At 38.9% G+C, this 22,107-nt stretch overlaps 1 protein-coding gene across 1 annotated transcript in view; it reads left to right on the top strand.

The window, feature by feature from the left end:
- The window catches only part of LRP6 (LDL receptor related protein 6), a 128,400-nt gene that overhangs the window by 50,272 nt on the left and 56,021 nt on the right, over positions 1–22,107 (top strand). The window contains exons 4-6 of the mRNA XM_071733346.1: positions 10,689–10,885; positions 11,629–11,760; positions 21,453–21,849. Of these exons, the coding sequence (XP_071589447.1) occupies positions 10,689–10,885; positions 11,629–11,760; positions 21,453–21,849 (726 nt within the window). The remainder of the gene's footprint in view (positions 1–10,688; positions 10,886–11,628; positions 11,761–21,452; positions 21,850–22,107) is intronic.

Genomic DNA, 22,107 nt, shown 5'->3' with positions numbered 1-22,107 from the left:
ATTTCCTTTCTTATGCTGATTCCATACTCCTCTTAGGGGTTTGTCCTTTCTTTCACCACAAATGTTAATCTAGTGTACAGAAATCAATCATATTGACGAGATAAGTGTTTTGTGTGGACTTGTGAGTAGGAGCACAGGCAGCACACATGAAACATATCCACTATCTTAGTGTGGAATTTATTTTGAACTTCACAGTTTCTTGTAATTCTGTTTGAAGGTTATGTGATTTTGTTCTTAAATTCTGTTAAGAGACCCAAAGTTCATGGGGTAAATGTATATGTTTACAGAAGGTAATGGGAGTTGGGTGCAGTTTTGCATTTGTATCTTTGGACATAAATATTATAACTAGCTTTGAAGATATGAATATATACTTTGAAGTAGTCCTTCATTCACTGTTTATTTCATGAGAAAGAGAACTTAGTACAAGAAAAGCAAGAAATATTTCATAAAAATACTATGAAATACAACAGTGAAGACTATCACATAAGTTTTCAAGTAATGGAGAGGAAGGGGTAGGAATTATCATGTACAGTAAGAACTTGACTTTGTTTTTTTACCTTTTTAAATCCATGATGGTTAACTGGAATACCCTAAAATTTCTCTGTTAAAAACAATATAAAATGTTTTATACCTTCTGTGATAATAGTAGAGTGATCATGAAACCAGATGTATAGCAGACCTTTAAAAAGAGTAATCTGAACTGAAAGTAATCACACATATAGCTGAATGTGACAGCTTGCTGCCTGAAAAATTGCAGTCCACCCATTGATTATGTTCACAAATATGAAATGTTCATGGCTGCTGTAGGAGTAACACAAACAAGGAAAGCCAGAACAACCCCACCCTTCAAATAGTAACAGCAGTGACAGTAAAGGACCACTCCAAATTGAGTGTCCATACAGTCACACATGAAATACACTTCAGCGTCTTTGTCCAACAGGATAATCTGCTGGCTCATCTTATTCCTGAGTCACCCCTTTTTTGCACTCTTCTCTTTATATGAGAGGGAAAGGACTGCTTTAGTTTAACAACATAGCACTTTGCTGTTGCTGCCCTTCTAGGAAGAAAGTGTATATTGGTGCTGCATTAAATGGTACTTCCTTCAATAGCACCCCCTGGAAAAGGATGCAGGATCTAGAGGTGTTTTTGAAATGTCAATTGCTTGTAAAATGTCAATTGCTGTAAAGCTCGGATCAAAAATTGGCACCACCACCATCCACATCTATATTTACATTTTTCCTATGAAGTACAAACCTCCTTGTCTTATCCAGTGTTTCCGGTCTTTCTGGCTCCAGAGCGACTTCAGTGTTTCCTGCTGGCACTGCTGCATTTTCAAACTTTTTTCATGCAGACTTTTTTGCAGTTTTTCCCTCACTGGTGGTCTGTAAATACATGCAGGTTTGGTCCTTTGTTTTTATTTTAGTGGTGTTTATTTCCTGGCCTGCCTTTGGCTAACCTGGAATTGATTTGTTCAAGAGATGAGGCTGTGAAGGTACTGATCTTTCCTGGTGTGAGGGGCTTGCCAACCTTCTCTGTCTACAGAGAGCTGCATCAAACATCTGTGTCTCATGGCATAGGAGTGAAGTCACCTGGGGACCAGCAGTTACCTCATTCCAGAGTAAATTCTCTGGAAGGGGTGAAACCAAGAGTAAAGACCTGTATGGACAAGTAGTTTTGATTTTTAGATCTACTAATAAAACAAAACAGTTACTCCAAGACTTTAAAGTTGTTGGGGTTATTTTTTTAACTGAAAAGTATCAGAAATAGTTCATGGCAGTATGATAATGTGTTAGAATTTGACAGGGAGAAAGGAAAATTGTCTTTAGAGTAGAAAGCACATATGACTTCCCTTAAGTGCTCAGAAGCTCAGACCACTTCTGACAGCACCTGTTTTTCCCTAGGCATCCGAGAAAGTTCTAAAGATTCAGAAAACTGTCAACATCTGTATCCAGGAGTTTTTGTTTTGTTTTTTATTCTTTGCAATTACATCACTGGGGAGGAAGGGGAAAGGGAGGAAGAAATAATCGTACAAGTTAAGCTGTTCCACAGTAGGGCTTTATATAATTTTTTTTCTCTGTTATGAACTATTAGCCCCTGTCTGTTTTAAGAAAAAGATGTTTTGGGGGAGTGATTTTTTTTTTTTTTGTGTGTGTGTGTGTTCAATACTGTCAGCTACTCCTTAATTTGACCTTTCTCAGTATGATATTTTACATCTGTAAAATGATTGCATATTTTAGCTCTCTTTTATTTGTCTTCTTCAATAACTGATTTTCTAATACTGAAAAAGAAAAGACAATTTCTAATCCTGCAGACAAAACAAACTCTTATGTTCCTATGCTCTTTGCACACACCCACACTGCTTTTTTCTCCTTCCTCCTTTTCATTCCTTAAGTGGACCCTGTCTCCTTGTATTTCTCTACCCAGTTTTAACCCCTGCCCCTTTCTCTGTCCCCTGTGCACTCTTGCTGGGTCTGGCAGCCCTACAAAGTGTTCCTGAGCAGAGTTTATTTCAAGTGCTACTCTTGTCAGGTGGGTCAAATATAGAGGGTTTGGGATCACTCATGTCTTCACAGGCATCCATTTCTTAAGGATGACTTGAAAAAAGTAAAAATAAAAATCTTTGTCATCCCTGATTTTCTGAGTAGTTGGCCAAGAGATACAAGATATGCTGGGTTTATGGAGTGGGAAGAGATGGATACTGAACAGACACACCCAGAATAATCAAATGACCCTGCTTCTGTGTGAAAAGATGTCATAGTGTGAGTAGGTCAACTTTCTTGCACTGCCTCCTTTTAAACTCCCCTTTTAAGAGGGTTACCTTTTAGAATAATTTTTCTTAAGAATAGGGGAGGACAAGATCATTGTCAATGAGTACATAATCTTAACTTAAAACAGGCATTTTGGCTTCTTTATAAACTTCTAGTTTTAAAGATTTTTTTTTCCCCCTGATATATAGGCCATTCTTCTAATGGTGGTTTTATATTTTGAAAATAAATTAATTTTTTGTTGATGCCTTGATTTCTTTTGATTAAAAAGATTTTTTTTTTTTTTTTTTTTTGGTATTGTTTCAGTGTTGCAAACCTTTACTTGTTTTTCTGGTGCTTTGCCCACTGCCAGCATGTCTTGCAAAATATGCTTCTGGAAGCTGGAGCTATTGAAGAAATGGAAAAAGCAATTGAGTTATTGAAAGACATAGATACATAAAAATATGATGGTCTAGATCTGAATAGTTTCAGTACCTTTTAGGAAAGGAATAAGATGGGTAAAGATTTTATCTGTCTCCAGTAAAGTTTTTTAGTGTTGTGTAACGTGAGGTGGGAAAGAGTCTATAGCAGATAAGTGGGATTGTGAAAGCTTCATGTAAAGCATGATGATATGAGTTTTAAGTGCTATGGGGGAAGTGAGGAATAGTTAGCAGGAACTAAAATCTTCTTCATCTCAAAAAAGAGTTTCAAACAGCTCCAAGAAAACTGCTTTAGTGGTCTGGATGGTGAGAGAGAGCAATGTGTAAATAAAAGATTTTTTAATGTCATCGATGGTATAAAAGTGTTGAGGTTCAAACCTCAGTGATTTAAGAATTAGAATGAATAGAGGGAAACATTCTTGGCATATTTTTAAATCTTTAAGAAATCCATAATTTGTTTTATCTTTTTATTTGTGGTCTATCACATCTGTACCCCTGGTACTACTACACAAGAATTAAAATTTAAAGATTTATGTGTAAGAGAAGGATGTTGATATGCATGAATGCTTTGCTACTTGCTTGCAGGGGTCTGGATAGTGGAAGAGTACTGGAGGCAGGTGGGAGGAGGAGTATGCAGGGGGAGAAACAAAGATTTTTTTTTTTTTTTTTTTTTTAAATTTTTGGCTATGTCTTTGGACAGGATCTCCCTTTGGAGCTGGTGAGTCTGCATCAAAACTAGGAAGAAGCAGGACAGTGCTGGCAGTAGCACTCAGAAAATATGTGATAAAATCTTAAATTCATGGGAACCTCTGCAATAATTTTTAAGGGGATGATGTATCATTCTTTACCTGCTAGCCCTGGGACTTACTATCCCTACCTATTTCAGTGATGGGCTCATTATAATTAAGAGGAAGAGCACAGAAGTTGATGACTAATGCCCTTGGTTTGCCAGCAAGAGAAAGGAACGAACAATTTTTCATGTCAGAATGTAATAATTAAAAAATGAAATTGGTGCATACAAGAGATGGTTTTGTTTTTGCAGTTCTCTCTCCACTCTTATCAGAGCGAACAGTTGCTTTTTGTGGGACTAATTAAACAAAACTGAATTGCAGACAGCTCTCCTGTGAGTAGAGTACCCGAGATAGGTTGGCTTGCTAAGGCAGCTCTTGAATTAATTTTCTCTTCCTTTACACTGCAGCAGCAGTTCTAATTAATAAGTTAACACGTTACTGGCTGAAGGGAAATGCACTTACAAGGTCCCTCAGGAAGTGTTTGTGCTAATGAGATGGGTTTTGAGGCCACTGTAAGAAACATACTTTCAGCAACTGACAGAAAGCTTGGGAGCTCTTGAGAGGGGGTGAATGTCTTAAGTTTGCACTGGAGCATTGATTTTTCTGGTTTCAGTTTTCAAGCACCAGTCCATGTCTGTCTGCCAGATGATTAATTGCAGATTTGATTAAATCCTAAAATTACTGTGTCCCTGCATTTAGAAAGGTTTCTTTTTCATTGTTTGCTAATAATGTGTATGGTGTATGATATGTGCAAGGTATAAAATATTGCATTCTGTGTATATATTTGTGTATATTTCTGTGGCATAAAACACCTAATACCCTCAGCAATGAAGAGGAGAACCTTGGTGAAAGCCTTGTTTCAGCACCTCACCAATATATTACAGGCCAGTGCAAAATGAATGGTGCCCTAATTAAAACTACTAGAGAAGTCTGTGTAAGGGTAATTAATTAGATTATTTGGCCACAGAGCTAGGATGAATTTCTTGATTCTTCTTCAAGGTGCTTCTGAAATAAAATGTTGGGAAGGTGGAGCTTCAAAATATGTGTAGCTGACTGTGTGTGATATATGTACATTGTGTATATAAATAGTCATGAGATCACAGGTCTCTGCATATTTGTAAAATTTGAAGTATGTTGTACAGGGTGATTAGGAATGGTGGATTGACAGAGCAGCTCACTGATACTGCTTCGAAGACCTAAGAGGGCAAATGCAAAATTATTTCAGGACTGCAGCCCTGTGGAATGCAGAGGAAGAACAGGTTCAGTTAGGTGGCACATAGACCCCTTTGCAGTCAGTGGATCTCCTGCTCCATCTTCCATCTAAACACCCTCATCTCCTGCTGCTGCCTTCCTGGTCTCCTTCCTTCTTGCTAGAGGCTTTCATCTACACTTCACGTCACAATGGTGATTGTTTAAAAAATGACCCACAGAATGACTACATTTCTCAACCAAGGCTTTACTTCTGTCTGTGACTTCTTCAAACTTTCATTGAAGGTGGGCTTTGAAATGTCATTGTTGGACTTGTTATTTGTTATAGATGATTTCTGGAAACACACAGTAACTATGGCTTAAAGAAGTGGCAAAAAGACAATATTTTAATTTTAAAACAGTATTCTATCCCATGTCATGTTTCCTGTTTACTTTCTCAGGTAATTAGAACCAGACTTGTACTGTGATACGAATATTTGAACAAGCATTCATGGTAAAAATCCAACTTAATTTTCCAAGTTTGCTTTGCAAATGTTTTTGGTAGGTTGGCAGGGGAGGAAACCTTGTAAGCTTCTGAAGGAACCAGAGCTCCCTGCCCTCCTTGTGGCATCTTTGGTGTGGTGTTACAGAGTTGTTTGTTGGCCTTTCATCCTGCTTCATCTGACATCCTGCAGGATTCCTAAGTGCTTCGACCACTTGCTAGTATTTACAGTTGTCACAAGGCAAAGCTGTGTAGTTCTTAGTATTTCCTGGATTCTCAGGCACTGAGTAATCTGTAGATGGGGAGAAACATTTTGTGCAAAATTATTATCATTTGCTGCGTGCAAGCCTGTCTATTATATGCTTAAGAAAGCATGATGAGCATTAAAAGCAACGCTCAGAAAATGAGTCTTTACATTTTTAATCCTTCATGAAAGAAGATGACAGTAATTGCAGCATAAAAACTTTGTGTTTTGTTTTTCTTGTACCAAGAGGGGAAAAAAAAAAACAAACAAACAAAAAACCAAGAAAAAAAGACCTGGTAAGAATGTAGCTCACAGGTATCTTTAACTGAAAATTGATCTGGTGTAGTGTCAGAGGGAAAATAAATTAAAATTCAGTAGATGCATATATGGACATCCCTTAAAGACTTTTTTCAGAAATATATAGACTACTTTTTTTATTATAATATAAAGACTAGAAAGCTTTTACCGCTAGCTGGTATGAATTTCTAGCTCTTAATATTGTCATTGGATACCAATATGGTGATTTTTGCCATAGCATTACATATGAAATGTTAAGATAAATTGCCTTTATTTTTTTTTCCCCAGTCTTCACCATTATATTTGAAATGGGATTGCGAAGACTGATACAACAGTAGAATTTTTTTTTTTTTTTTTTTTTTTTTGCTTTTGGACAGCCTAAGAGATGTCAATAGGTACAGGATTCTCCAGAGGAATGAATTGAAACATAAACATGAAAATTCTTCTGGAGACTGAGCATAGGCAGCCTCAAAGGCCACCTGAAAGGAGTTTTACTACTCTGAAGTTGAGATGTTAACAGTTTGGAGCCCAGGCTAGGAGGTCTAAAATATGATGCCAGGTTTTCTGCAGGTGTTCCAATCAGTTTTGGAAATTAAAGAACTGTAATGCAGCTAGAAGAGAAGGAATTTGATTAATGGAAAGTGTTTGATTATTTTTATGGAGACATAGATTATTTTTATGGAGACATACTATTATGCTTGACTATCAAACATTGTTAAAATTAATGGGAAAAATAGTAATCCTTCTAATATTATCAGTTCATATTGCCTTGATTTTTTTGTGTGTGTGACTTTTTGTTAGTATAATGCCAGATAGATTGCCTATGAATTTTCATGTATGTTTTCATTTCAGAGTTCAATAGTCCCTTTTGTAATGTCTGTTTTAACTTGTTTGTTGTATGTTTCATTTTTCTTTATCTTCATGAAGTATTTCACAGGCCTCTAACAGAATAAGAATAGAACAAAGGTGAATATATTTGCATTGGATTTACGTTTTCTTTAGGCAGTGGAAAACTCCTTACTAACATAAGTTTTTGCATCCCTGATTACCATGATGATACTGTAGATAATTGTATTTAGAAAATAGTGATACCCAGCACAGATTACATTTAATTTCTATGGAAACTGCTTCGTTTCTCTTTTTCTCTCCCAGCCTTCCTTCTGTGCTGTCCCTTTTGGCATTTCCTTCCTAGCCAACTAAACAAAGTAGAGATGGTGATGTTTCAAATGTCAATTGATATCAAGATTTTTAGGGCAAATTAGTGTGGTTGTAAGCCTGGTGCAGGGAAGATTATTGAAGTCAGCGTGTGCTTAGCACCACATATTACGTAGCCAATTTGCATGTTGCTGAAGCCCTGGAGATGTTTCCTGGATGAATAACATTACTCCTTATTCTCATCTCTCACTTTCTCATCATCTCTGCTGTCTCTTTTTAATGAGACTAAGGATAAGAGTAGAGCAGTTTAAAGGAACTGAAGAGTTTAGTGAAGCATAATAGGATGAGAGTGCTTTTTGCTGTCGTATTGCTTATTCCAATCAAGCCTGGGCTGATAATGCAGTGGTTGAAGGTTGAACCACCAAAGGAGCTGTCAGGTCACATCAGTTCAGTTATACTCACAGCACTGTACCTGGTACCAGTGTTGGTGGCTTTATTAACAAGGCCAGAAACTTGGGGACCTGGCATAGATGCTTGTGAAACACCTGGTAGGTGGGAAGCACCTTCTCCTCTCAGTCATGTGCAGCAGTTGGGTACTGTGGGTGAAATTGGGACCCACCTTCTCACCTGCCAAAACCAGAGCTCAGGAGTTACTAACACAGATCATGCTAAAGCATAACTGCTTCATGGCAGCCATCAGAAGGACATTTCTTGCTCCCTCCCTCTTTCCTTTTTCCTGTTTTTTTAGCACCTTGGATCTCCCCCCTTTCCTCCTCCTCCTGATGAGGCTGTGGAGGCTTGTGCAGTGCAGCACAACACAGCCACTGCTGCTGTGCTGACTGACACACAGTGTGTGGCTGCTCTTTGGCAAGGCTGTGGTGTGGCCTGTGTGGCCTGGTGTGCCAGTATGTCTGGCAAGGAAAAAATCCTTACTGGTTTTGCTGATTGGAAGTGAGCTATCACCTTGTAATGGCTTTCTGGAAACAAGGGATAGGGGCTACATGTTTGCTGGTAATACTCATCTTAATGAGCTGCAAGTAATACATGCTGTTGTATTTGTGCCCACTGCCATTTTCATGTGACTGTACTTGAAATCTGCCAAGAAAAGTTAAATGAGTTTAAGAATAATCTCTTCAAGGCTGTGGCTAACAGTGCACTCAAAGTGCACCTGGGTATCTCCAGATAAGGGCTGGTTTAAATAGGCTCACAGTTCACCTTATGCATTGTCATATGAATAGATGGTTGTCCAAAAGCTGGGCATGTTTAACTGTGTCTATTGAACACAAAGATTTATTTTCCCCAGGAATGGTGGGTGCTGATGGCATTTAAAACTCCTCTTTTTTTTTTTTTTTTTTGGTTTTTTTTTTGTTTTGTTTTGTTTTGTTTTGTTTTTGTTTTTGTTTTTTAAATGAACTGCAAGATAATCAGAATGCTTCAGGGAAACATGGCTTCCCTTGTTCATAGGAATGTCTTTGCAGGTTTGGTTATAGTGAGAGCTTTAGACTTTTATTGCTTCTTTCCCGTATGACAAATGTCATAAAGACTTAGGTAGTCTCCAAGCCTGCTATAAACCAAAATTATTCAAATATTGAAGGCATTTAGGGTTTGGGGGTGGGGTGCATGTAAACATTTACAGAATTAGAATGCCTTTATTCTTGGTATGAGAGCATGTTGTGCCATTCTGGCTTCACTGTTGGTTGGTAGATTTCACCTGTAACTTATATTACAATAGTATTTTGTAAGATACTTAGTTGGTGCATTTAATTAGAAGCAAATATATACCCGATTCCAGACAGAGATAAGAAAGAAAAGATAGTATGTCCTACTTTTGAGTGCAAAATATCAGAAATAGAAAATTTTGTTTAGTGTAGAATTGGAACACTAGAGTGACAAGTAAGGGAAAGTATGTGTTTTTCTCAGGAGCAGAAAAAATAGAAGCTTTAGAGATAATGCATCTTTTTTTCAGAACCTACGGTGAAAGAACAGTAATGACTGCAGTGTCTTTGTACTCAGAATCACTGGCAGAAGAGAACTTCAAGTTTCATGCCTTAATGTACTCTGTTATATTTTAACAGAAAATATTTGGAAAATAAGAGTATTTTTGTCCTCTGCTAAACCACTTCAGTTACTGTCTTCGTTGCAAAGTGATGCATAGAATGTTTGGGTGTTTTTTCAGTAAATATACAGGTAATGACTCTCTTCCCTACAAGAAGGAAATTGGGAGCCTGGTGTTCATAGTGCAGCCTTTATGGCAGGAGAAGCAGAGCTGCATGTCAGTCCTTTGTGCTCTCAGAGCAGGAGAGGGATGATGATCTCCACTGTTCAGTGGGAGTTTGCATATGTGGGACCACATGTGCACCCACACATTTAGGAAGAAAGGAGGAAGCACTTGTGTAAATGGTATTTGTGTGGCCCTGCTTTGAGCAGGGTATTGGTTCAGATGACTTCCAGGGGCCTCCTCGTACTTAGTTTTTCTGCAGTTCTGAATAAAATAACTGTAAGAACTGAGCTACTTAATTCTAGTTTTGAAGAACCAGGCTACAGATAATTAGTTTCTACATCACAAGAACCTGGAAAAACTGTCTTCAGTAATGTTTGTGCTGCATTTTTGTGATGGCTAATGAGCATGTGTTTGTATATATACATAAGATATATGAGTTATACTCTTTAATTTTGTTTATGAACCTGGAGACAGGCACTGACCCAGTTTGTTCAGAAAAGATACCAATACTATGGCAGAAGATCAGTAGAACTCTGTTTAATGGCACTGCTTATAATAAAAACAATAGCTTAATAATTATCGTAATAACAAATCATGAAACATTAAAGCTTTTTTTACAGTAAAACTATTTGCTCTTAGAGTATTTTTCTGATGGTTCCAAAGAATGAAACTGGAAGAGGTCTGCTAATTGACCAAATGCTGTCTCAGTCTGAAATCTGCTGAGGCTGCAAATGACAGACATCATAAATCACCCTGTAGTAGTCAGAGCTGCATGAAATCAGCAGGTGCTCTCTCCTCTGTGCATGGTGACATAGAGCCCCACAGGTACTGGATCTTAAAAGGGTGTTAAGAAATTGCCTCAGACCTAAGTAAGGATTTCAGCTGGCATCTCTCGGCCACCTCGGCATCAGCAGGCAGCCTGGAAACAGAACTCCTGTGTTGCTCCCCTATATAATTCCCTAAACTGGTTGCACTGTATTTGCTCCTCATAAATAAACGCAAAGCTTTGATGCACTGTAAAATTTCTTTTTACAAGGGTTATGTTCAAGCAAAACCATAGCAAGCATTGTGTTTGAGCCCTCATTTTCTTCCCTGCATTCTATTAGGCAAGCAGTGGTTAAAGGCTCCCTTCCACATCCCTTTGCTCTGACGCTGTTTGGGGACACGTTGTACTGGACTGACTGGAACACACATTCGATCTTGGCCTGCAGCAAGTACTCCGGGGAGGACCTGCGTGAAATACATTCCAACATCTTCTCTCCCATGGATATTCATGCTTTCAGCCAAAAGAGGCAGCCGAATGGTAAGCTGTCTTGCTTTCTTTTTTTAACTGCAAGTTGGAACTGATTTTAAAAAATCTTAATTAGGCTTTCGGTATGATGGTGGGTGGCTTCACTCACATCGTGATGCAATTTTTTCCAGTGCGGAGATTGGGAAAAGACCCAAGGGAAACCAAATATTCTCTACATTGTTTCTTTTAAGCTCAAAAAACATCTCTTCCTTTTTTTTTTCTGCCTACCGCATTTATCCTGTTGTATTCCTTCTTCTGTTTCATGTGCCATAACTTTAGGCAACATGGTATTTTATTTTTTTTCCCAAGTCGTAATTCCTGAATGGAAAGTAGTGTTAATTTGGCAACTGATACTAAGCGAGACTAGTTCTGTGTAATAACCACTGTCTTAACCATTGTGCTAATTTACTGTGTTTGCATTTTGTTTTTATACATACCACCCTACTATACGTTCAGCACTGACATGCTGAGTAGTTTGTGAAATGAGAAGGGCAGAGCTGAAACAAGTCCTGTTTAGAGCTAAGTGCTACTTCCCCCAATAAAAGAAACATTCAATGTCCATGCATTTTGGTACAATAAATACCCCACTACTCAACACTTGGAATTAATTTTTCCTTGTTCTGTGTTCATCATTTCCTTCTTTAATCTATGTTGCTGCCCCCAATTCTACCACTCAAATGCCGTATGTGTCTTAACACATGAGATGAGGTCATTCATTATCAGAAGCATTAATCTGTGTGATTTATGTTTAACAGCTACAAACCCATGTGGAATTAATAATGGTGGCTGCTCCCACTTGTGTTTGATGTCTCCTACCAAGCCCTCTTATCAGTGTGCATGTCCCACTGGTGTGAAACTTCTTGAGAATGGAAAGACCTGCAAAGATGGTAGGCTTTGTTTTTTAAAAATCCTTTTAGATTAAACACAAAGTAGTTTTTGGAGGGAAAGGGATTCTTTGAGCTTCACAATATAATGTGTATTTAGGAGTGGCAAATTGTGAAATCATGCATTCTTTTGCAACACAGATAAAAATGGTAGGAAAATGCCCTCTACCTTTCAAAAAAAAGAAAGAGGCTCATGGATGAGGAGCAGTTAAAAAAATTAGGTTACAATTCTGCCTCTGTCACTAATTTCCTGCAAGTTTTCAGGGGGGCTCTGTTGTTCCAGTTTCTTAGAGAAAATTATGCCTACCTCCTCTGCTGCCTCTAAAATATTTCTAATGTTATTTTTCATCAATTAGTATTTGACTAATGGGATCGTACAATGAAAACAATTCTATTTTTTTAAAGATCTGATGTCTATTATACACGTGTACACCTGGAATCTCTTTCAGCTCACATGCATAAAGTTAGGCACCTACATCTGTATATAGGAACTACACAGAATTACATGGTTTTTAGAAAGTGTTTCAGGCTTAGAACCCAAGATGTGTGGAAACTTGGGACTGCTATTGCTCAACCCAAATTGCTTTTAGAAGGTGTCCCGTGGGCTAGTATGTATGATTTTAAGCTGTTATATTTTGTAAATATAGGCCTTGTGACACCGTGCTGTGGTTGCAGTAGTACATGAACAGGATCAAAATAAACACTGGGAGATAATTAGCTCACTCATAAATAACCATCTTTTATGCAGATTATCTTTATGACAAAGGTAAATGGAGAAAGAAACAAAGATGCAGCAGAATTTACTGTAAATAGGCTAAAAAATATATACAGAAATGTGTTTTGTTAAATTGTCATTTTCTATTTTAAAAATTCTAGGCTTGTCTGCTACTGTTCAGTGTTTTCTTTAATTTCATGCTATTTTATGCTCTCTGCTGATTATTTTTTGTGTGGTTATTTGTGTCTCTGTGAACCTTGTTAAAATAAATTGCTGCTTTTATGTGAAAAACTCAAAAGCAGCTCCCATATTAGCCTTGCAGGTTTGTTTGTAACACAAAATGGTTTTCTTCCATTTCTGCCAGTATTTAATAATACTTACTCTGGGTTGGTCGTACTTAGTCAGAACATGACACAAATTCACATGTTTTCTAAAAAAATACCTGCTACACATGGATAAACTCCTTTGTGGCAGCAGATAGCTAAAGCAGTTGTTACCTAATACAGGCATGTTTCCAAAAGCAGAGCTTCACAAGAAGTCAGTGTTGGGGACAGGGAGTGGGGAAGATTTGGTCACTTGCCAAGTGAAGGTAGAAAGCTATGGGAGCACAGGCTGAAGTGCACAAGTCCTGTGAGGAAGGGCTGAGGGAACTGGGGCTGTTCAGCCTGGAGAAGAGGAGGCTCAGGGGAGACCTCATCACTCTCTACAACTCCCTGAAAGGAGGTTGGAGCCAGAGGGGGGTTGGTCCCAGGCAACTCTCAGCAAGACAAGAGGGCACGGTCTCAAGTTGTGCCAGGGGAGGTTTAGGTTGGACATTAGAAAGAATTTCTTTACTGAGAGGGTGATCAAGCATTGGAATGGGCTGCCCCGGGAAGTAGTGGATTCTCCATCCCTGGAGATATTTAAAAAGAGACTGGATGTGGCACTCAGTGCCATGGTCTGGTAACTGCAGTGGTAGTGGATCAAGGGTTGGACTTGATGATCTCTGAGGTCCCTTCCAACCCAGCCAATTCTATGGTTCTATGAAGTCATAAGGACAACTGTTGGAACCAAACCTGCAGACATCAAGAGAGAGAAATCACTTCCCTTTGAGTTACTGATAGAAAAAGGGTTGGGAACTTCAGGCAAAAGAGTGGCTATGTCTTTTGCCTCCCTGCATGCTGTGTTCCCAGGAACAGGTTGTGGTGTCACAGAAGTGGCCACTTCAGTGCTCAGGTTCAGCCCTGTGGCCTCATGGAGGCTGAGGAACCTACCACACAGCTTGCCCTCACCTCAAGTGCTGAATGGCACCTTTCTAGTGTGACTAGAATCTAGTCAATCAAAGTAAATTACCAAAGACAAGTAAAGGAATAGTATATAAAAAAAAAAACAACAAGCCTTTATTAAAAGGACTTTAACTTCTCATGCAGAGATACTCAAAATCATTAGTTCACCTTTCCAGCCATTCCTTATGTCACAAATTTAGAGCTATTGCTCTTTTCTCTCATTCTCTCATGAGAATGCTCTTTTCTCTCATTCTCCCTGAGCACATGAGAACCCAAACTGCATGTTCCCAGTCATCCATGAAGTATATTTGGCTCACAAAATATGGCTCCCATTTTTATCAGAAATTTTGTTAACCAGTATGCTACAGCATGTTGTCCATCTATAAGAAAAAACTTGATACAAGAACATTTACTTATGCTTGCCTATATAATGTTGTATTTTTGACCAGTGTTCTGCTATTGCATCTTACCAAAACACTGCTACTTCCTTTGCAAGAAGAAAAATGGATGGGGGAGGAAGGGGAGAAAATTGAGTCTCTGTTTATTTAGCTCAGTGAGTGTTGCATAGCTCTGCTTTTTGGACTTAGGAATGAATTGGCACGTAACCCAAGTATAACAACCTATTCAAACTATGCATCATATCCACGTGTTTCTCTTAACTTTGATTATCCCATGCTGACCTAACTTGTAGGAGGAAGGTGAGGAAGCTTCGGCATTTAGAGCTGAGCTTACCCTTCAAGTAATGAAATATTTTGAAGTGTTTTTTCACTCCTTTCACTGATGAGAGGTGTAGGTTTTAGACCCAGGACTTTTGCAAGTGACCTACAACTTCCCAGACCTCTTCAAACATCTTCACTGAAATTTCTTCTCATAGTTGCAAAGGCTGCAATTACTGATTCAGGGAAGGGAGGAGAGTGTGGCAGTCAAACAGAGCCAGACTAGCCACAGACCAGATTTTGAGATATAGATCTGTAAGTGTTTGTGTGTTGACTTCCTTTCTTAGGCTGCTTAGTGACCCTGGGGAAGTAAACTTATTTTCTCTTTTTCAGGTGTGTGGGATTGGGGGAGTTGGTTGTGGTTTCTTGTTTTTATTTTTTTTTTTTATCCCCTTGTACTTGCCTGTTTACTGTGTCTGCTGTGAAAGTAGAGTTTAAACCTGAGAACTGAACACTTCTTACCTTGGGTTGTTTCAGCATGCACCTATTATGCTGCAGCAGACTGAAACACCAAGTGATTAAATCTCTTTACATATAAGTGGCTTTTGGGAAAGGAAGGAGGGAATGACTTAAAAGTGAAGAAAGGTGAAAAATGAAACTAAGAATTTCTCTTGTTTGAGATGTTTTGCCTTTAACAATACACTCAATAAACAAAATAATAATAAACTATTAACTAAACAGTAAACTAACTAAATAGTAAACAATAAACTAAAATCAGACTAATTCCTAAACTGAATTGTTTCATGATGAAAGGAGCCTCTTTGAGCAGAGAACTTCATTTCATGCTGTGCTGATAAGAGCTTCAGCCTGGACTGGAAAGATTTTGACTGTTGAATTTTGAGTACATGTTTGTGGTGTTTGCAGTGCTTTGGCATTGACAGATGATCCTTGCAGCCAAAGGTGAGGCTGGCTGACCCTCCCTGAGCAGTTTCCATGACAACCTAGCATTTTGAATAATCTTGGTTTATAGGAAATCTTTTCCTCCCTCCCTTTTCTCCCAGTGTTAGTTTCTTTGGTTTGGTTTTTTTTTTTTAGGGTTTTTCCCATCACGCCTTAGAGGAGTTTTATAATTTCTTGGGAGAGCTATGAATATAGCACACCCCCTGCCTCTCCTCTGCCCCCCATTTAGATACACTTCTCCATACTGTTTCATGAGAGGGTGATAACTTGGAATAAAATAAGACATTTTTCTAATAACTGGTAATGCTAGCTGGTTGGTTGTCTTAATTTCTATTCCTATTACAAAGCAAAACAGTTATTTAGCTGAGATGTGGGCTTGCAGCAAGCTTTTACTTTCCTCATTGCATTGAAATTTCATAAAATCCTGTCCCTCTAAGTAAAGAGGGGCAGAATAAGTGGCTTCCATTGCCAGCTATTACTCAGTAACATCTGAAGTGTTCTGTCTGAGCACCCAGGTGCTTCTACAAGGGAGCTTTCACCTACTGTCATCATATTCTTGGTAATCTATTGTTCTCTTCTGCAGGACATACTGGGATTTCTCTATTTTAGTGTTACAGGCACTGCTGGTCTGAGTTTGGCAGTGTTGTGTTTAAATGACCTGTTTGATAGTAAACTTTATAAGAAAAATTAGGTTTATCTTAAGAGTTTGTGATTGGGGTTACATTCTTAGATAGTGTTTGAAGGTCTTTGTCCATGTGCTCAGCTTCTGTCTTTGCCTGTAGTGAATTTTAATTGTTTCCTGCATTTGCTGCTACCAAAAGGGATATGTGGTTTGTACTGAGAAAACCAATGGTGACTGCAGCTGAGCAAGGAGGTGGGAGTTTCTTCATGAAGAAAATACTCTGCTTCAGACTTCCCATTTCAGCCTTGTTTGGCTGTTCTTTCTCTTCCAGGAAGAGTTTTTATTTTACCCATCTATGCTCACATTCTGTTCCTATGAAGGCCTGGAGGCACTAATCAGAAATTTGCACTTCATTTTGCAATTTAGGCCTGTCCAGTGGGAAATTTGCTTTATGGGAACAACCAGAATCCTGAATTGACTGCACAGATCAAGATGTTAATTTAACAACCTAATTCTTTAATTTCTTTTCAAGGAAAGAAAAAGTATATAATTAGTTTCAGATAATCATAATTTTCTTTTGTAGTTTTAGGGTTGATCTTGTCAAGATGAAAAAATCTTTATATTGTAGTACCAGGGGCTCTCTGGCAATAGCAACTTTACAGCTGGGGAAAGACATTTAGGAAATAAATATTTTTGTCAAATGTGTGCTAATTTTACTGAGGATGTATTAATAATCTTGATGTCTCAGATATAGAGAGCTCATAATATGGATCCAAGGTCTAACACTTCTTATGTGTGAATTCCAGAGCATATGTCTTAGTAGCTGGACTAGCCTCAGCAACCACTGATGATTTTTAAGTTTAGTAACTTACAAATGACTGAGGCCTGTATATCACTGAGAATACAATTAATTACATGTAATTAATTGTAAAGGTTAGCAGGGCATTAGACATTGGACTTCAAAGCTACCCTGTTGCATGTATCTGCATGTTTGCTCTGTTTCCCCTCTTCTCCTCCTTCTCTTCAGCTACCAGAAAGATTTAAATTATTTTGATTTTTAATAGTGACTTTCTGAGGAAAGTATTAGTTCCAGGACTAATGTAATGCACCATCCATGAGCTTGTAATCCCAGCTTTCAAAGTGCTTAGTAAAAGTAGGCTAAAGCTCTCATAAATAAAAGTAAGGCTTTTAGGTCCATATTTAGACATCTGAAGTAGGTGACTTGACTTTAAAAAAAAATTGGTAACTCTCCTGAATACCCTATGACTTGAGGCTAAAAAAAATCTTGAACTTGGTCCCCATTTTGAGTAGCTTGAGAGGGTTTTGGTTTGGGGTGGGTTTTTTTTTCTCTCTCTCTCTTTTTTTTTTTTTCTTCTTCTTGGTTTTGTTTTTTTTTTTTTCGTTTTCTATTTTAATAGGTTACAGGTTGCTAAAATCACTTAGGATTGCATGGGAGATCAGCAAAGAGGGTAAGCAGAAGGACCTGACTTAAGATATGGTACATCCATATTGCATCCTGTGCCTGTGTTTGCAAAGGAACTTTGTGCACCGTGATTTGAAGGGTATGAACACACACCCCGTGTCTGTGCCTTCGAATCCAGCAGTGTAATCAAGTTACACTTGTGTTTACAGGCATGCTTGTTTTGGGTGCAGTAGAGATCACCAGAAGATAGCAGCACAGGCAGTCAAGTCTGCTCCAGGTCCCCTCTGTGTTCTTCTAGGCCAGTTCATCCTTGTATGTGCAGTCTGAGCTGTCTGGAGGAAAAACTGCCTCAGGTCTGCATATGCATGCTGAGGTCAGAGCTCTGGTTGCAGCCTCCATGCACCTTCTGAAAGTGTATGAGCCAGCTGAGATGTGAGGTATTTGTAATGGCTCATATATTTTTATAATGGCTCATTCCATTCTTCCAGTAAGTACTGATAAATTGAAAAGGGAAAAAAAAAAAAAAAGAAAAAGTTATGCTGGCATGCAGCCTTGCAGCCTGCATTGTCTTTCCTACCTTTTCATTCTTTTTTTGAATTCTGATTCCCTACCCATCATGTTCTCCATCAAGTTGATCACTGGAGGTGAGGTTTTTCCTGGAGAGGCAAAGTGAAGTCTGGAGATCCACCTGTCACATTTTAGCTTTTGCATCCTAGCTGGTCTAAGGAATAGAACTGAATAAAACTGATGGTTCTGTTAGGTCCTGGCAACCTTGAGTACCTCAAGCAAACTGCTGTCTCAGTGGTGATCAATACCTAGCCAGGTAAGCTTTGTACAACTTTGTAACACTACCTTGTGTTAAACTTGGCACAGCTACTTGTGTTTGCCACAAGTGCAAATTGTTTTAGTGTTGAGACCACCTTTTTTTCTTGGCTGCTAAATGATGATAATGAGATCAGTCCATAAATGCACCTTGCATTTGCTATTTCTGCTATTGCCAGGACAGCCTGAAAGCATTCAGAATAATCTTTCCCTTCATTTACCTTGAGGTCAGATTAGTCTCTGCTACTCTATTCCTTTTTCCTGAACAGAATGGCTGGTGATTTAACTAAGCAGCTGAGGTGTTGGTTTTCAGATGGGTGGGTAATAGCTCTAAAGCAAGCTTTAAACACTTTCTTGCTTGATTGTAGGGGCAGTGGGGTGCTGGTTTAGTGGAGGCTGAGATGCCAGCCGAGCCTCCAAATAAAGACCATGAGATTCTTAGCTCAGGGATCCGGAGTAGGACCTGGATTAGCTGAAATCCAGTCATTTCCTGATGCTGAGTTAAAGCTTAGACACAGTGGGTTATTGACTAAACAACAGAGTTGCAACCCGAAAGCAGGATATTGAAGCTGCTGAAATGAGTCATCTTTGAGAAGTGTTGGAAGGTCAATTGGTCAGTTTTATGGGTGAGTTTAGGCAAAGGCATGGTTATACTTAACTGAGTCTTTCTGGGGACCTGTCACTGGCTCTTCAAAATGACTGTGAACTTCAGCTAAAGAATACAGATTATTTTTAAATTATGTCCTACAATTTTTCTTTATACGATAGCCTATGTATTGCTTCCTAACTGTTTAGAAATCTGAGTTTACTGCTTTTGCTGAACCTTAAATTTTCTAGGTAATGTAGAAAAAGTATTGCTCCTTGAGTTTTTAAGATGATTTCCATAGTTGTGCTTAAAAGGTAAGTTGAATAAATGACCATGAAATAGGTAAGAATGTAAGTACTTGGGATTTCTTTTTTAGCTGAACATAAATAGTTGGGTTTAGTTACATGTTTACCATATTGCAGCTGAATGCTTGGATCTTGATGCTGAATTGTTTAGTAGCATCCAACACAAATGTACATATAGACTGCTGTGACAAGATTAATTGCTTCTCTAATTATAAAATCCTACTAAGATGCCTGTTTTCCATTTACTGTGTCACATGCTTTACATTATTTTGAAGCATGCATAGACATGTAATTATGGTTCCCCCTTCCTGATATTAATGTATGAGTTCTTCACTACAAGAACAATTGGGAAGTGTGTACATGTGCTTCTGAACAGGAGTTTTTGTAGGACAGAGGATCTTAATCCTTTTTGGACTACCAGTCAGGAACATTTGTGGTAATACTCTCAAGTTGCTGGCAGGTGCTGTCTTTTGCAGCACTGTGAAACTGTTTTAGGTGCTTTTAATGTGTTAAACTTGCTGTAAACGAAGCAATGGCTGCTTTGGCATCTCTCCAACGTCTGGCACATAGTGAGGCTTCATCTAGCACCAACAACAATCACTGATTCTTTTAAAAAGAAATCTGGCATCAAACACCAATATTCTTCTTTCATCAGCAACCTGCTTGCTTTAGTTACTGCTCTTTTAGTCTTCCAGCCCGTATTTATGCCTCTCTAAGATCCAAGAAATGGACAAAATGTATCTTGGCAATGACTCTCTCACTGCAATCTTGATGCTTGTTTTTTTTATTATAAACCCCTCCTTTCCACAGCATCATCAGTCCCTGCCAAAACATTTCCTCTGACTGTTTAAGGGGAGCCATTGCAACACACTCTCCCTCCTTTTAGGATGTGCACATTTTTCACTTTAGTTTAGGCTTCCCTGAGGCCTGAGCTGCTTTTGTTTCCCTGGCACTCCAAACTGATAAGCCCATTTAACTGAATGGGGTGTGGTTGTTTTTTAGCAAAATGAAGTGACATAGAAAATATCAGAATCCCAAAATGGTTTGGATTGGAAGGGACCTTTAAAGGTCATGTAGTGCAACCCCCCTGCAGTGAGCAGGGACATCTTCAACTATACCCGATTGCTCAGAGTCCCTTCCAACCTGGCCTTGAACGCATCCAGGGAATTGGGGGGGTATCCACAGCTTCTCTGGGCAACCTGATCCAGTGTCCTACCACTCTCACAGTAAAAAATGTCTTCTTAATACCTAATCTAGATCTTCTGTTTTTAAGTTTAGAACCATCACTCCTCATCCTGTTAGTACAAAAAGTTCGTCCCCATCTTTTTAATAGGCCCCCTTTAAGTATTGAAAAGCTCCCTGGAGTCTTGCCTTCTGGCTGAACAACCCCAACTTTCTCAGCCTGTCTTCATGGGAGAGCTTCTCCAGCCTCTTGAATATCTTTTATGTCCCTCTGCTGGACCTTCTTCAACAGGTCCTTGTCTCTCTTGTGCTGGAGGCTCCAGGGCTGGAATGGGAACGAACTGGAATAGGCGATTAGTACATCTGTTATTGATTAGGTGCCCAGCATGTGTACCATTACACAGCTTGTGTTGCCCTGTGTGAAAACATCTTCCTCACTCTAAGCTGATCTTTGTTATTTATTGTGATTCTGACTTCTGACTGAAAAGCCAGCAAGGCTTTTGTATACTTCAGCTCAAAATGACTTTATAAGACACAGTGGTTTTTATCTTCATGTGTTCAGTAAGCTTGTTTTCAACAAAGATGGGAGAAGCTAAGAGCCCTCCTGCTTTGTGTGGTCACTGGACTGTTGTCAGTTCCCAAATCTGATGCCTCTGATAGGATTTTCTCAAAGGAGGTTTACTTGTGGCATTGTGTTACATTTTTCTCCCTCTAAGGGCATGAAACATGCGACTTGTTTGTCATGGTTGTCACCTATACCAACAACAGCAAACAGTCAGTAAATTATTTATATAATTAAATTTTCATCTAAGAGGCTGCAGGCCATCTGGTGATTTGCATAAAAGAGCAGCATAGTCACTGTGTATCTGTTTCAGTATCTTTGGAGAGAATGATATGGAGAAAAAATGTATCCAAACATAATACATTTTGGACAATGAATTTTCTCTAAAGATACCTTTGTCTTCTGCAGAACAGTAACCTCACATTTGAAGCCTTTAAGTGGGAATGTGTTCTGGTGCCCATCAGTTTGGTTGGGTCCTATGAAACCAAGCTAGCTAGATTAGTTTGTACCAAATGATACAGAACCAAGTTCACTTATTTACAGGCTCACAGTACAGTGTTTGTAAGATGGTTGGGTTTTTTTGCCTTGTTCCTCTAGGTGCCACTGAACTGCTGCTTCTAGCCCGACGGACAGATTTGAGGCGAATTTCCTTGGACACCCCAGATTTTACGGACATCGTGTTGCCCCTGGATGACATCCGACATGCCATTGCCATTGACTTTGATCCTGTGGAAGGGTACATCTATTGGACAGATGATGAAGTCAGGGCCATACGCCGCTCGTTCATCGATGGGTCAGGCAGTCAGTTTGTTGTCACAGCACAGATTGCACACCCTGATGGCATTGCTGTGGACTGGGTTGCCCGGAATCTGTACTGGACTGACACTGGCACAGACCGTATCGAAGTTACAAGGCTTAATGGGACCATGAGAAAAATCTTAATATCAGAAGACCTGGAAGAACCCAGAGCCATCGTGCTGGATCCTATGGTTGGGTGAGTAGCTGTTCATGAGCATTTTTAAGATACTAGGTATGTAAAGAAGATACTTCTGTCTGCCTGGATGCCAATGCTCTGATAAACTTTGGAGTCATCGAAATGAAAACACGGGGATTCTTTGAAAATTAAGGCTATGAGGCAAAGGGACTAGTGCTTTCCTTTGGCTGCCTGGCTAATCATCTTACATCTTTTGGTTTTATTCTCTTGTTTAGAGATATTTTTTGAGAATGTATTGACATGTTTGGTTATTTTTAC

This window comes from Heliangelus exortis, chromosome 1 (assembly GCF_036169615.1).
Source record: "Heliangelus exortis chromosome 1, bHelExo1.hap1, whole genome shotgun sequence".
Lineage (NCBI taxonomy): Eukaryota > Metazoa > Chordata > Aves > Apodiformes > Trochilidae > Heliangelus > Heliangelus exortis.
The sequence above is the reverse complement of the archived record's forward strand: the minus strand, read 5'-3'. Positions and strand labels throughout refer to the sequence as shown.